General features: G+C 40.3%; 1 protein-coding gene across 1 annotated transcript; it reads left to right on the top strand.

The window, feature by feature from the left end:
* Positions 1 to 7049: 7049 nt before the first annotated feature.
* On the top strand, positions 7050 to 16720 carry LOC124025661 (solute carrier family 43 member 3-like). Its single transcript, XM_046338996.1, has 10 exons — positions 7050 to 7205; positions 7777 to 7853; positions 13019 to 13111; positions 13766 to 13905; positions 14656 to 14807; positions 14899 to 15042; positions 15132 to 15239; positions 15582 to 15768; positions 16018 to 16141; positions 16398 to 16720. Exons 1-10 carry the CDS (start codon positions 7067 to 7069, stop codon positions 16536 to 16538), a joined length of 1305 nt encoding a protein of 434 aa, XP_046194952.1. The 5' UTR covers positions 7050 to 7066; the 3' UTR covers positions 16539 to 16720.
* The last annotated feature ends 87 nt before the right edge of the window (positions 16721 to 16807 follow it).

The raw sequence follows: 16807 nt of genomic DNA, 5'->3' as shown, positions 1-16807 counted from the left end.
TGTACCTCTGTATTCCCCTCAGATGTCTCTACACCTCTTTATGTACCTCTGTATTCCCCTCAGATGTCTCTACACCTCTTTATGTACCTCTGTATTCCCCTCAGATGTCTCTACACCTCTTTATGTACCTCTGTATTCCCCTCAGATGTCTCTACACCTCTTTATGTACCTCTGCTCTGTATTCCCTCAGATGTCTCTACACCTCTTTATACCTCTGTATTCCCTCAGATGTCTCTACACCTCTTTATGTACCTCTGTATTCTCCTCAGATGTCTCTACACCTCTGTATTTATGTACCTCTGCACCTCTGTATTCCCCTCAGATGTCTCTACACCTCTTTATGTACCTCTGCTCTGTATTCCCCTCAGATGTCTCTACACCTCTTTATGTACCTCTGTATTCTCCTCAGATGTCTCTACACCTCTTTATGTACCTCTGTATTCCCTCAGATGTCTCTACACCTCTTTTGTACCTCTGTATTCCCCTCAGATGTCTCTACACCTCTTTATGTACCTCTGTATCCCCTCAGATGTCTCTACACCTCTTTATGTACCTCTGTATTCCCTCAGATGTCTCTACACCTCTTTATGTACCTCTGCTCTGTATTCCCTATTCCACCTCTTTATGTATGTATTCCCCTCAGATGTCTCTACACCTCTTTATGTCTCTTATTCTCCTCAGATGTACCTCTGCTCTGTATTCCCCTCAGATGTCTCTACACCTCTTTATGTACCTCTGTATTCTCCTCTGTATTCTCCTCAGATGTCTCTACACCTCTTTATGTACCTCTGCTCTGTATTCCCCTCAGATGTCTCTACACCTCTTTATGTACCTCTCTGTATTCCCCTCAGATGTCTCTACACCTCTTTATGTACCTCTGTATTCCCCTCAGATGTCTCTACACCTCTTTATGTACCTCTGCTCTGTATTCCCCTCAGATGTCTCTACACCTCTTTATGTACCTCTGTATTCCCCTCAGATGTCTCTACACCTCTTACCTCTGCTCTGTATTCCCCTCAGATGTCTCTACACCTCTTTATGTACCTCTGTATTCCCCTCAGATGTCTCTACACCTCTTTATGTACCTCCTCTGTATTCCCCTCAGATGTCTCTACACCTCTTTATGTACCTCTGTATTCCCCTCAGATGTCTCTACACCTCTTTATGTACCTCTGCTCTGTATTCCCCTCAGATGTCTCTACACCTCTTTATGTACCTCTGTATTCCCCTCAGATGTCTCTACACCTCTTTATGTACCTCTGTATTCCCCTCAGATGTCTCTACACCTCTTTTACCTCCTCTGTATTCCCCTCAGATGTCTCTCACCTCTTTATGTATTCTGTATTCCCCTCAGATGTCTCTACACCTCTTTATGTACCTCTGTATTCCCCTCAGATGTCTCTACACCTCTTTATTAAACCTCTTTATGTATCTCTGTATTCCCCTCAGATGTCTCTACACCTCTTTATGTACCTCTGCTCTGTATTCCCCTCAGATGTCTCTACACCTCTTTATGTACCTCTGTATTCTCCTCAGATGTCTCTACACCTCTTTATGTACCTCTGTATTCCCCTCAGATGTCTCTACACCTCTTTATGTACCTCTGCTCTGTATTCCCCTCAGATGTCTCTACACCTCTTTATGTACCTCTGTATTCCCCTCAGATGTCTCTACACCTCTTTATGTACCTCTGTATTCCCTCAGATGTCTCTACACCTCTTTATGTACCTCTGCTCTGTATTCTCCCTCAGATGTCTCTACACCTCTTTATGTACCTCTGCTCTGTATTCCCCTCAGATGTCTCTACACCTCTTTATGTACCTCTGCTCTGTATTCCCTCAGATGTCTCTACACCTCTTTATGTACCTCTGTATTCCCTCAGATGTCTCTACACCTCTTTATGTACCTCTGTATTCCCCTCAGATGTCTCTACACCTCTTTATGTACCTCTGTATTCCCCTCAGATGTCTCTACACCTCTTTATGTATTCCCCTCAGATGTCTCTACACCTCTGCTCTGTATTCTCCTCAGATGTCTCTACACCTCTTTATGTACCTCCTCTGTATTCCCCTCTGTATTCTGTATTCCCCTCAGATGTCTCTACACCTCTTTATGTACTCTGCTCTGTATTCCCCTCAGATGTCTCTACACTCTCTTTATGTACCTCTGTACCTCTATTATTCTCCCTCAGATGTCTCTACACCTCTTTTTATGTATTCCCCTCAGATGTCTCTACACCTCTTTATGTACCTCTGCTCTGTATTCCCCTCAGATGTCTCTACACCTCTTTATGTACCTCTGTATTCCCTCAGATGTCTCTACACCTCTTTATGTCTGTATTCCCCCTGTCTCTGTATGTACCTCTGTATTCCCTCAGATGTCTCTACACCTCTTTATGTACCTCTGCTCTGTATTCCCCTCAGATGTCTCTACACCTCTTTATGTACCTCTCTGCTCTGTATTCCCTCAGATGTCTCTACACCTCTTTATGTACCTCTGTATTCCCCTCAGATGTCTCTACACCTCTTTATGTACCTCCTCTGTATTCCCCTCAGATGTCTCTACACCTCTTTATGTACCTCTGTATTCCCCTCAGATGTCTCTACACCTCTTTATGTACCTCTGTATGTCTCTACACCTCTTTATGTACCTCCCCTCAGATGTCTCTACACCTCTTTATGTACCTCTGCTCTGTATTCCCCTCAGATGTCTCTACACCTCTTTATGTACCTCTGCTCTGTATTCCCCTCTGTATTCTCTGTATTCCCCTCAGATGTCTCTACACCTCTTTATGTACCTCTGTATTCCCCTCAGATGTCTCTACACCTCTTTATGTACCTCTGTATTCTCCTCAGATGTCTCTACACCTCTTTATGTACCTCTGTATTCCCCTCAGATGTCTCTACACCTCTTTATGTACCTCTGCTCTGTATTCCCCTCAGATGTCTCTACACCTCTTTATGTACCTCTGTATTCCCCTCAGATGTCTCTACACCTCTTTATGTACCTCTGTATTCCCCTCAGATGTCTCTACACCTCTTTATGTACCTCTGCTCTGTATTCCCCTCAGATGTCTCTACACCTCTTTATGTACCTCTGCTCTGTATTCCCCTCAGATGTCTCTACACCTCTTTATGTACCTCTGCTCTGTATTTCCCTCAGATGTCTCTACACCTCTTTATGTACCTCTGTATTCTCCTCAGATGTCTCTACACCTCTTTATGTACCTCTGCTCTGTATTCCCCTCAGATGTCTCTACACCTCTTTATGTACCTCTGTATTCCCCTCAGATGTCTCTACACCTCTTTATGTACCTCTGTATTCCCCTCAGATGTCTCTACACCTCTTTATGTACCTCTGCTCTGTATTCCCCTCAGATGTCTCTACACCTCTTTATGTACCTCTGTATTCTCCTCAGATGTCTCTACACCTCTTTATGTACCTATGTATTCCCCTCAGATGTCTCTACACCTCTTTATGTACCTCTGCTCTGTATTCCCCTCAGATGTCTCTACACCTCTTTATGTACCTCTGTATTCTCCTCAGATGTCTCTACACCTCTTTATGTACCTCTGTATTCTCCTCAGATGTCTCTACACCTCTTTTTGTACCTCTGTATTCCCCTCAGATGTCTCTACACCTCTTTATGTACCTCAGTATTCCCCTCAGATGTCTCTACACCTCTTTATGTACCTCTGTATTCTCCTCAGATGTCTCTACACCTCTTTATGTACCTCTGCTCTGTATTCCCCTCAGATGTCTCTACACCTCTTTATGTACCTCTGTATTCCCCTCAGATGTCTCTACACCTCTTTATGTACTGCTCTGTATTCCCTCAGATGTCTCTACACCTCTTTATGTACCTCTGCTCTGTATTCCCCTCAGATGTCTCTACACCTCTTTATGTACCTCTGTATTCTCCTCAGATGTCTCTACACCTCTTTATGTACCTCTGTATTCCCCTCAGATGTCTCTACACCTCTTTATGTACCTCTGCTCTGTATTCCCCTCAGATGTCTCTACACCTCTTTATGTACCTCTGTATTCCCCTCAGATGTCTCTACACCTCTTTATGTACCTCTGTATTCCCCTCAGATGTCTCTACACCTCTTTATGTACCTCTGTATTCCCCTCAGATGTCTCTACACCTCTTTATGTACCTCTGTATTCCCCTCAGATGTCTCTACACCTCTTTATGTACCTCTGTATTCTCCTCAGATGTCTCTACACCTCTTTATGTACCTCCTCTGTATTCCCCTCAGATGTCTCTACACCTCTTTATGTACCTCTGTATTCCCCTCAGATGTCTCTACACCTCTTTATGTACCTCTGCTCTGTATTCCCCTCAGATGTCTCTACACCTCTTTATTACCTCTGTATTCCCCTCAGATGTCTCTACACCTCTTTATGTACCTCCTCTGTATTCCCCTCAGATGTCTCTACACCTCTTTATGTACCTCTGCTCTGTATTCCCTCAGATGTCTCTACACCTCTTTATGTACCTCTGTATTCTCCTCAGATGTCTCTACACCTCTTTATGTACCTCTGCTCTGTATTCCCCTCAGATGTCTCTACACCTCTTTATGTACCTCTGCTCTGTATTCCCCTCAGATGTCTCTACACCTCTTTATGTACCTCTGTATTCCCCTCAGATGTCTCTACACCTCTTTATGTACCTCTGTATTCCCCTCAGATGTCTCTACACCTCTTTATGTACCTCTGTATTCCCCTCAGATGTCTCTAAACCTCTTTATGTATCTCTGTATTCCCCTCAGATGTCTCTACACCTCTTTATGTACCTCTGCTCTGTATTCCCCTCAGATGTCTCTACACCTCTTTATGTACCTCTGTATTCCCCTCAGATGTCTCTACACCTCTTTATGTACCTCTGTATTCCCCTCAGATGTCTCTACACCTCTTTATGTACCTCTGTATTCTCCTCAGATGTCTCTACACCTCTTTATGTACCTCTGTATTCCCCTCAGATGTCTCTACACCTCTTTATGTACCTCTGCTCTGTATTCCCCTCAGATGTCTCTACACCTCTTTATGTACCTCTGTATTCTCCTCAGATGTCTCTACACCTCTTTATGTACCTCTGTATTCCCCTCAGATGTCTCTACACCTCTTTATGTACCTCTGCTCTGTATTCCCCTCAGATGTCTCTACACCTCTTTATGTACCTCTGCTCTGTATTCCCCTCAGATGTCTCTACACCTCTTTATGTACCTCTGTATTCTCCTCAGATGTCTCTACACCTCTTTATGTACCTCTGTATTCTCCTCAGATGTCTCTACACCTCTTTTTGTACCTCTGTATTCCCCTCAGATGTCTCTACACCTCTTTATGTACCTCAGTATTCCCCTCAGATGTCTCTACACCTCTTTATGTACCTCTGCTCTGTATTCCCCTCAGATGTCTCTACACCTCTTTATGTACCTCTGTATTCCCCTCAGATGTCTCTACACCTCTTTATGTACCTCTGCTCTGTATTCCCCTCAGATGTCTCTACACCTCTTTATGTACCTCTGCTCTGTATTCCCCTCAGATGTCTCTACACCTCTTTATGTACCTCTGTATTCCCCTCAGATGTCTCTACACCTCTTTATGTACCTCTGTATTCTCCTCAGATGTCTCTACACCTCTTTATGTACCTCTGCTCTGTATTCCCCTCAGATGTCTCTACACCTCTTTATGTACCTCTGTATTCCCCTCAGATGTCTCTACACCTCTTTATGTACCTCTGCTCTGTATTCCCCTCAGATGTCTCTACACCTCTTTATGTACCTCTGCTCTGTATTCCCCTCAGATGTCTCTACACCTCTTTATGTACCTCTGTATTCCCCTCAGATGTCTCTACACCTCTTTATGTACCTCTGCTCTGTATTCCCCTCAGATGTCTCTACACCTCTTTATGTACCTCTGCTCTGTATTCCCTCAGATGTCTCTACACCTCTTTATGTACCTCTGTATTCCCTCAGATGTCTCTACACCTCTTTATGTACCTCTGTATTCCCCTCAGATGTCTCTACACCTCTTTATGTACCTCTGTATTCCCCTCAGATGTCTCTACACCTCTTTATGTACCTCTGTATTCCCCTCAGATGTCTCTACACCTCTTTATGTACCTCTGTATTCCCCTCAGATGTCTCTAAACCTCTTTATGTATCTCTGTATTCCCCTCAGATGTCTCTACACCTCTTTATGTACCTCTGCTCTGTATTCCCCTCAGATGTCTCTACACCTCTTTATGTACCTCTGTATTCCCCTCAGATGTCTCTACACCTCTTTATGTACCTCTGTATTCCCCTCAGATGTCTCTACACCTCTTTATGTACCTCTGTATTCTCCTCAGATGTCTCTACACCTCTTTATGTACCTCTGTATTCCCCTCAGATGTCTCTACACCTCTTTATGTACCTCTGCTCTGTATTCCCCTCAGATGTCTCTACACCTCTTTATGTACCTCTGTATTCCCCTCAGATGTCTCTATACCTCTTTATGTACCTCTGTATTCCCCTCAGATGTCTCTACACCTCTTTATGTACCTCTGCTCTGTATTCCCCTCAGATGTCTCTACACCTCTTTATGTACCTCTGCTCTGTATTCCCCTCAGATGTCTCTACACCTCTTTATGTACCTCTGCTCTGTATTCCCCTCAGATGTCTCTACACCTCTTTATGTACCTCTGCTCTGTATTCCCCTCAGATGTCTCTACACCTCTTTATGTACCTCTGTATTCCCCTCAGATGTCTCTACACCTCTTTATGTACCTCTGCTCTGTATTCCCCTCAGATGTCTCTACACCTCTTTATGTACCTCTGTATTCCCCTCAGATGTCTCTACACCTCTTTATGTACCTCTGCTCTGTATTCCCCTCAGATGTCTCTACACCTCTTTATGTATTCCCCCTCTGCTCTGTATTCCCCTCAGATGTCTCTACACCTCTTTATGTACCTCTGCTCTGTATTCCCCTCAGATGTCTCTACACCTCTTTATGTACCTCTGTATTCCCCTCAGATGTCTCTACACCTCTTTATGTACCTCTGCTCTGTATTCCCCTCAGATGTCTCTACACCTCTTTATGTACCTCTGCTCTGTATTCCCCTCAGATGTCTCTACACCTCTTTATGTACCTCTGCTCTGTATTCCCTTCAGATGTCTCTACACCACTGGTACACTGATGGTTTCCTTCTCCAGTTCAGGTGAACATTGACTGTACATTATAACGGTTGTTATTCAATCAGAACAGCTCTTGGTGTTTGTGTATTTGATAAATGAACAAAGACAATCAATCAAATGTAAAGCTCTATTTATCCAGAGAGGAACCAGGCTCTGAGGGGTGGCCAGTCCTCTTCTGGCTATGCCGGGTGGAAATGATAAGAGTACATGGCCATTAAGGCCAGATCGTTCTTCAAGATGTTCGAACGTTCATAGATGACCAGCAGGGTCAAATAATAATCACCGTGGTTGTAGAGGGTGCAACAGGTCAGCACTTCAGGAGTAAGTGTCAGTTGGCTTTTCATAGCCGAGCATTCAGAGGTGGAGAGAGAGAGACACCGGGAGAAGGAGAGAGAGGGTTGAAACAGCAGGTCCTGGATAAGGTAGCACGTCAGGCAGACCAGCAGAAACTGGAGCAGCAGTACGACCAGGTGGACTGGGGACGGGGACCTGCAAAAGCATTAGGGAGAGCACATTCCTAGTGTTGGATGTTGGACGAGTAAATATTGATCCAGGCTGAAGTTGGCCTATGCTGTCTGTGTCTCTCTCTAATAGCTCTGTCCATGCTGCTGTTCCCAGCCCTGTCTTTCATCGCAGTGGGAGGTATATTGTTCCTCATCACAAACATACAGGTACAGCAGCATGCCACGACTCCTCAGTTTCAACACAGTTCCAGACAGGACAAACAGTATTCATTACATCTGTGTAACAGGTGTACGTCACACACTATTTTGTCTGTGTAACAGGTGTACGTCACACACTATTTTGTCTGTGTAACAGGTGTACGTCACACACTATTTTGTCTGTGTAACAGGTGTACGTCACACACTATTCTGTCTGTGTAACAGGTGTACGTCACACACTATTTTGTCTGTGTAACAGGTGTACGTCACACACTATTTTGTCTGACACATAAAACTGATATTTATTCAGTAAATACTGTATTTATACTGTGTACTATATGGACACTGTATTTATTCTGTGTACTATATGGATACTGTGTACTATATGGACACTGTATTTATTCTGTGTACTATATGGACACTGTATTTATTCTGTGTATTATATGGACACTGTATTTATACTGTGTACTATATGGACACTGTATTTATTCTGTGTACTATATGGACACTGTATTTATTCTGTGTATTATATGGACACTGTATTTATACTGTGTACTATATGGACACTGTATTTATTCTGTGTACTATATGGACACTTTATTCTGTGTACTATATGGACACTGTATTTATTCTGTGTACTATATGGACACTGTATTTATACTGTTTACTACATGGACACTGTATTTATTCTGTGTACTATATGGATACTGTGTACTATATGGACACTGTATTTATTCTGTGTACTATATGGACACTGTATTTATTCTGTGTACTATATGGACACTGTATTTATTCTGTGTACTATATGGACACTTTATTCTGTGTACTATATGGACACTGTATTTATTCTGTGTATTATATGGACACTGTATTTATTCTGTGTACTATATGGACACTTTATTCTGTGTACTATATGGACACTGTATTTATTCTGTGTACTATATGGACACTGTATTTATTCTGTGTACTATATGGACACTGTATTTATTCTGTGTATTACATGGACACTGTATTTATACTGTTTACTACATGGACACTGTATTTATTCTGTGTACTATATGGATACTGTATTTATTCTGTGTACTATATGGACACTGTATTTATTCTGTGTACTATATGGACACTGTATTTATACTGTGTACTATATGGACACTGTATTTATTCTGTGTACTATATGGGTACTGTATTTATTCTGTGTACTATATGGACACTGTATTTATACTGTGTACTACATGGACACTGTATTTATTCTGTGTACTATATGGATACTGTATTTATTCTGTGTACTATATGGACACTGTATTTATTCTGTGTACTATATGGACACTGTATTTATACTGTGTACTATATGGATACTGTATTTATTCTGTGTACTATATGGATACTGTATTTATTCTGTGTACTATATGGACACTGTATTTATTCTGTGTACTATATGGACACTGTATTTATTCTGTGTACTATATGGGTACTGTATTTATTCTGTGTACTATATGGACACTGTATTTATACTGTGTACTATATGGACACTATTTATTCTGTGTATTATATGGGTGGATGTATTTATTCTGTGTACTACATGGACACTGTATTTATTCTGTGTATTATATGGGTGGATGTATTTATTCTGTGTACTACATGGACACTGTATTTATTCTGTTTACTACATGGACACTGTATTTATACTGTTTACTACATGGACACTGTATTTATTCTGTGTACTATATGGACACTGTATTTATACTGTTTACTACATGGACACTGTATTTATACTGTGTACTATATGGACACTGTATTTATTCTGTTTACTACATGGACACTGTATTTATACTGTTTACTACATGGACACTGTATTTATTCTGTGTACTATATGGACACTGTATTTATTCTGTGTACTACATGGACACTGTATTTATTCTGTGTACTACATGGACACTGTATTTATTCTGTGTACTACATGGACACTGTATTTATTCTGTGTACTACATGGACACTGTATTTATTCTGTGTACTATATGGGTGGATGTATTTATTCTGTGTACTATATGGGTGGATGTATTTATACTGTGTACTACATGGACACTGTATTTATTCTGTGTACTATATGGGTGGATGTATTTATTCTGTGTACTATATGGGTGGATGTATTTATACTGTGTACTATATGGACACTGTATTTATTCTGTGTACTATATGGACACTGTATTTATTCTGTGTATTATATGGACACTGTATTTATACTGTGTACTATATGGACACTGTATTTATTCTGTGTACTATATGGACACTGTATTTATTCTGTGTATTATATGGACACTGTATTTATACTGTGTACTATATGGACACTGTATTTATTCTGTGTACTATATGGACACTTTATTCTGTGTACTATATGGACACTGTATTTATTCTGTGTACTATATGGACACTGTATTTATACTGTTTACTACATGGACACTGTATTTATTCTGTGTACTATATGGATACTGTGTACTATATGGACACTGTATTTATTCTGTGTACTATATGGACACTGTATTTATTCTGTGTACTATATGGACACTGTATTTATTCTGTGTACTATATGGACACTTTATTCTGTGTACTATATGGACACTGTATTTATTCTGTGTATTATATGGACACTGTATTTATTCTGTGTACTATATGGACACTTTATTCTGTGTACTATATGGACACTGTATTTATTCTGTGTACTATATGGACACTGTATTTATTCTGTGTACTATATGGACACTGTATTTATTCTGTGTATTACATGGACACTGTATTTATTCTGTGTACTATATGGACACTGTATTTATTCTGTGTACTATATGGACACTGTATTTATACTGTGTACTATATGGACACTGTATTTATTCTGTGTACTATATGGGTACTGTATTTATTCTGTGTACTATATGGACACTGTATTTATACTGTGTACTACATGGACACTGTATTTATTCTGTGTACTATATGGATACTGTATTTATTCTGTGTACTATATGGACACTGTATTTATTCTGTGTACTATATGGACACTGTATTTATACTGTGTACTATATGGATACTGTATTTATTCTGTGTACTATATGGATACTGTATTTATTCTGTGTACTATATGGACACTGTATTTATTCTGTGTACTATATGGACACTGTATTTATTCTGTGTACTATATGGGTACTGTATTTATTCTGTGTACTATATGGACACTGTATTTATACTGTGTACTATATGGACACTATTTATTCTGTGTATTATATGGGTGGATGTATTTATTCTGTGTACTACATGGACACTGTATTTATTCTGTGTATTATATGGGTGGATGTATTTATTCTGTGTACTACATGGACACTGTATTTATTCTGTTTACTACATGGACACTGTATTTATACTGTTTACTACATGGACACTGTATTTATTCTGTGTACTATATGGACACTGTATTTATACTGTTTACTACATGGACACTGTATTTATACTGTGTACTATATGGACACTGTATTTATTCTGTTTACTACATGGACACTGTATTTATACTGTTTACTACATGGACACTGTATTTATTCTGTGTACTATATGGACACTATTTATTCTGTGTACTACATGGACACTGTATTTATTCTGTGTACTACATGGACACTGTATTTATTCTGTGTACTACATGGACACTGTATTTATTCTGTGTACTATATGGGTGGATGTATTTATTCTGTGTACTATATGGGTGGATGTATTTATACTGTGTACTACATGGACACTGTATTTATTCTGTGTACTATATGGGTGGATGTATTTATTCTGTGTACTATATGGACACTGTATTTATACTGTTTACTACATGGACACTGTATTTATTCTGTGTACTATATGGACACTGTATTTATACTGTTTACTACATGGACACTGTATTTATACTGTGTACTATATGGACACTGTATTTATTCTGTTTACTACATGGACACTGTATTTATACTGTTTACTACATGGACACTGTATTTATTCTGTGTACTATATGGACACTGTATTTATTCTGTGTACTACATGGACACTGTATTTATTCTGTGTACTACATGGACACTGTATTTATTCTGTGTACTACATGGACACTGTATTTATTCTGTGTACTATATGGGTGGATGTATTTATTCTGTGTACTATATGGGTGGATGTATTTATACTGTGTACTACATGGACACTGTATTTATTCTGTGTACTATATGGGTGGATGTATTTATTCTGTGTACTATATGGGTGGATGTATTTATACTGTGTACTACATGGACACTGTATTTATTCTGTGTACTATATGGGTGGATGTATTTATTCTGTGTATATGGGTGGATGTATTTATTCTGTGTACTACATGGACACTGTATTTATTCTGTGTATTATATGGGTGGATGTATTTATTCTGTGTACTACATGGACACTGTATTTATTCTGTGTACTATATGGGTGGATGTATTTATTCTGTGTACTACATGGACACTGTATTTATTCTGTGTATTATATGGGTGGATGTATTTATTCTGTGTACTACATGGACACTGTATTTATTCTGTGTATTATATGGGTGGATGTATTTATTCTGTGTATTATATGGGTGGATGTATTTATTCTGTGTACTATATGGACACTGTATTTATTCTGTGTATTATATGGGTGGATGTATTTATTCTGTGTACTACATGGACACTGTATTTATTCTGTGTATTATATGGGTGGATGTATTTATTCTGTGTACTACATGGACACTGTATTTATTCTGTTTACTATATGGACACTGTATTTATTCTGTGTACTATATGGACACTGTATTTATTCTGTGTACTATATGGACACTGTATTTATTCTGTGTACTATATGGACACTGTATTTATTCTGTGTACTATATGGACACTGTATTTATTCTGTGTACTATATGGACACTGTATTTATTCTGTGTACTACATGGACACTGTATTTATTCTGTGTACTACATGGACACTGTATTTATTCTGTGTACTATATGGACACTGTATTTATTCTGTGTACTATATGGACACTGTATTTATTCTGTGTACTACATGGACACTGTATTTATTCTGTGTACTATATGGGTGGATGTATTCTTCTTGGATGGATGTCCACAGTTGTTGAACTGTTGTTCGCTACCATAGGTTGGGAACCTGTTTGGCTCCCATCGTTCCACCATCATCACCCTCTATAATGGAGCCTTCGACTCTTCCTCGGCTGTCTTCCTCATCATCAAGGTATCACAGAACGCACACATACTGTAGCCTACAGGACAGAGGCCTCTGAGAGAAAAATGTTCTGCTCGTCAGGTTACTCGATAACTGCCTTAAAAAGGCCAAGTGTATAAAACAGATGAATTTGTATATATTGTAGATATATGCCATATATTGATTATATTGTAGATATATCCCATATATTGATTAAATGTGATTATATTGTAGATATATCCCATATATTGATTAAATTTGTATATATTGTAGATATATCCCATATATTGATTAAATTTGTATATATTGTAGATATATCCCATATATTGATTAAATTTGTATATATTGTAGATATATCCCATATATTGATTAAATTTGTATATATTGTAGATATATCCCATATTGATTAAATTTGTATATATTGTAGATATATCCCATATTGATTAAATTTGTATATATTGTAGATATATCCCATATTGATTATATTTGTATATATTGTAGATATATCCCATATATTGATTATATTTGTATATATTGTAGATATATCCCATATATTGATTATATTTGTACATATTGTAGATATATCCCATATATTGATTATATTTGTATTATATGTAGTCATGGTTGTTTAATAGCTATCCATTGGTGGCTGTGCTTATCCATCTCTCTCTCCCTCCGTCTCAGGTGATGTATGAAGGAGGGGTCTCCCTCCGCTCCTCCTTCCTCATTCTCTCTGTCTGCAGTGTCATCCACCTCCTCAGGACGTTCTTCCTCATGCCCAACACCCACATTCCCTACCCACTCCCTGAGGGCTTCACCTATGGGTGAGAACTATATCCAACTCCCACCCACACCAACTATCCACTCCCTGAGGGCTTCACCTATGGGTGAGAACTATATCCAACTCCCACACATACGACAGTATTCATCTGACCAGGCCCTATGATACATAATGCCATAGTATGTATGGGGGTTGTAGTTGTCACCTAGAGAACTACGACTCGCATAGGGCCTGGGGGGTTTCCAGACCATGGAGTGTTTCCTTGTCAGATTACTTGGGCAGGAAAAAGTCCTGTACATGTTCATAGATAAATGCTAAACGAAATTAAATCATTATTAGTGTTTGGCATTTAACAAATGGTATTGAATTGTTCGGTTAGTCTCAATGACATCCATTCATATGAGATGGGATGGGGACCCTGATGTGTTCGGTTAGTCTCAATGACATCCATTCATATGAGATGGGGGACCCTGATGTGTTCGGTTAGTCTCAATGACATCCATTCATATGAGATGGGGGACCCTGATGTGTTCGGTTAGTCTCAATGACATCCATTCATATGAGATGGGGGACCCTGATGTGTTCGGTTAGTCTCAATGACATCCATTCATCCATTCATATCAGATGGGGGACCCTGATGTGTTCGGTTAGTCTCAATGACATCCATTCATGAGATGGGGAGATGGGGGACCCTGATGTGTTCGGTTAGTCTCAATGACATCCATTCATATGAGATGGGTGACCCTGATGATAAAACATATTTCATTATACTCTGATGCTTCCTTTTCAACAGCGTAAGCCCTGGAAAGTCCAACAGCTACAACGTAGAGGAGATTGAGAAGACGCGAGAGACGGGGATGACATCGGAGGGGGAGGGGCCAGCTGAGACCGACAACATGCCCCTACAGCCTGATGATGGGCAGCAGTCGGAAGACTCTGGGAAAGGTGTCGTTTGGCCAACTACAATCTTTAATCTGGCTGGGGAATGGAAGGTGCATTTTGTTGACTCAAATGTTCTCCTCTCTCTCTCTCTCAGTGGCCAGTTTCAGGAGCTGTGTGCAGTCGTGGTTCTTCCTGTGGCATCTGGTGTGGCTGTCTGTCATGCAGCTGAGACACTACCTCTTCATCGGAACACTGAACCCCATGCTCAACCGGCTGGCCGACAACGACTCAGCCCTGGGTAAACCACACACATGAACACACGCATGCACACACCAAAGCATTGGTTCATTGAATGAATCTAAATACTCCCCCCCCCCTCTCTCCCAGTGAGTCAGTACACCAATGCCTTTGCCTTCACCCAGCTCTGTGGGGTCCTCTGTGCTCCCTGGAATGGCCTCATCATGGACAGACACAAGGGGAAGCCTCTGGCTCCAGGTGGGTCACATGGCTCTAGCTTAGCAACAACAGGATGGTGTTCAATAGTGCTCAAAGTAGCTAAATGTTAAGCAATTAAAGACAAAAATGGGTATCCTTATTTGTTCAGGTAGTAGGCCTACCTTCTGTTTCAGTCTAGAATATATATTTTTTAATTATATTTCATGCCTCATGAGCATGGCCATGGTTCTGGTGTGTGTGTGTGTGTGTGTGTGTGTGTGTGTGTGTGTGTGTGTGTGTGTGTGTGTGTGTGTGTGTGTGTGTGTGTGTGTGTGTGTGTGTGTGTGTGTCATCATCATCATCATCCTCACCCAACCTTTCTCTCACATCCTCCCTCTATAGGAGAAACAGATAAGGAGGCAGACCTGCGCTCCTCCTCTCTCTCCCTCTTCCTCACCTCCCTCCAGTGCCTCCTCTTCTCCATCTGCGCCTCCTCTCCTCTCCTCCCTCTCCAGTACCTCACCTTCATCCTGCAGGTCCTCAACCGCTCCTTCCTCTACGGAGGCAACGCAGCCTTCATCAGCATCGCGTGAGTGAAAGCGGGATAGAGACAGATAGTGGGGGCAGATTAATAGAGAGATCTGACAGGAAGGAAATAAAAAGGAAGATTATAGAAGAAGGAACAAGGGACTCAAAAATAAAGACAATAGACTTGACATTCTAAAATGTGAAAATACAGTTGAAAGACTAAAGTTTTCAATAAAGGAAGGTGACTGAGTGCTCCTCATTCATACTTCCCTCAGTTGATGTCTTTCTCCATCCTGCCCTCTCTCACCAGTTTTCCTGGGGTCCACTTTGGGAAGCTGTATGGTTTGGTGATGTCTCTGTCTGCCGTGGTGTCACTGCTGCAGTACCCCTGTTTCGCCCTGGTCAAAGGAGCCCTAGGTGGAGACCCCTTCTATGTGAGTGGATCATACAAACATATGGTCACTAGATGACTAACCTCGTCCCCAGGCTCAGTTGCTATCGCGAGAGAGCCGGCAGGGTGGATGAGATTAGTACATGTACTGTGCTGTACTTGCCAAAAACTAAATATTTAACTGTCTTTGTTGAAGCTCATAACAAAAACCATGTAACTTGCAGTTGGCCTACTTTGTACACATGTAAGGTTAAGGCTACGCTCTCAAAAGGGCTGTCTTTGTCGTCTTTCCTCCTCAGGTGAACATCGCTCTGACTCTCCTCACTCTACTGGCATTCATCCATCCAATCAACATCTTCTACCACTGCAGGAAACTGACCAATCAGAGGGAGGATATGGCCGGCGGTGCTGCCATCACATTGGCTGAGGCCAAAATGTAGGGCACATTACATGATGGTCCTGAGCCAAGGGAAACAGGAATTGTCTTATTTCTAATTGTTTAAAGGGAATATGTGAATATGTAAAATAATAAAACACTTTTTTATACTTATGTTTTACAGTAATCCCATATTCCATCAGTATGTTTTGTTGGATAGTTGTCAATAAAAATGATTATCCATTATTGTGTCCTCATTTTTAAGCATATTAAGTCATAGCAGACTGTCATGCCGGAAGTCGTCAATGAAAACAAACTGGTTTCCGGTTAAAT

Source organism: Oncorhynchus gorbuscha, unplaced genomic scaffold (genome assembly GCF_021184085.1).
Source record: "Oncorhynchus gorbuscha isolate QuinsamMale2020 ecotype Even-year unplaced genomic scaffold, OgorEven_v1.0 Un_scaffold_2330, whole genome shotgun sequence".
Taxonomy (NCBI): domain Eukaryota; kingdom Metazoa; phylum Chordata; class Actinopteri; order Salmoniformes; family Salmonidae; genus Oncorhynchus; species Oncorhynchus gorbuscha.
Note: the sequence above shows the minus strand (reverse complement) of the source record. Positions and strands in the feature narration are given on the sequence as shown.

Excerpts from the sequence above, each read along its gene's own strand:
- LOC124025661 (XM_046338996.1), top strand. The coding sequence starts at position 7,067 with ATGTCTCTACACCTCTTTATGTACCTCTGCTCTGTATTCCCCTCAGAT. Across the intron at positions 13,112-13,765 it reads CTGTCTTCCTCATCATCAAG|GTGATGTATGAAGGAGGGGT; the intron begins GTATCACAGAAC and ends CCTCCGTCTCAG. Across the intron at positions 14,808-14,898 it reads GTCGGAAGACTCTGGGAAAG|TGGCCAGTTTCAGGAGCTGT; the intron begins GTGTCGTTTGGC and ends TCTCTCTCTCAG.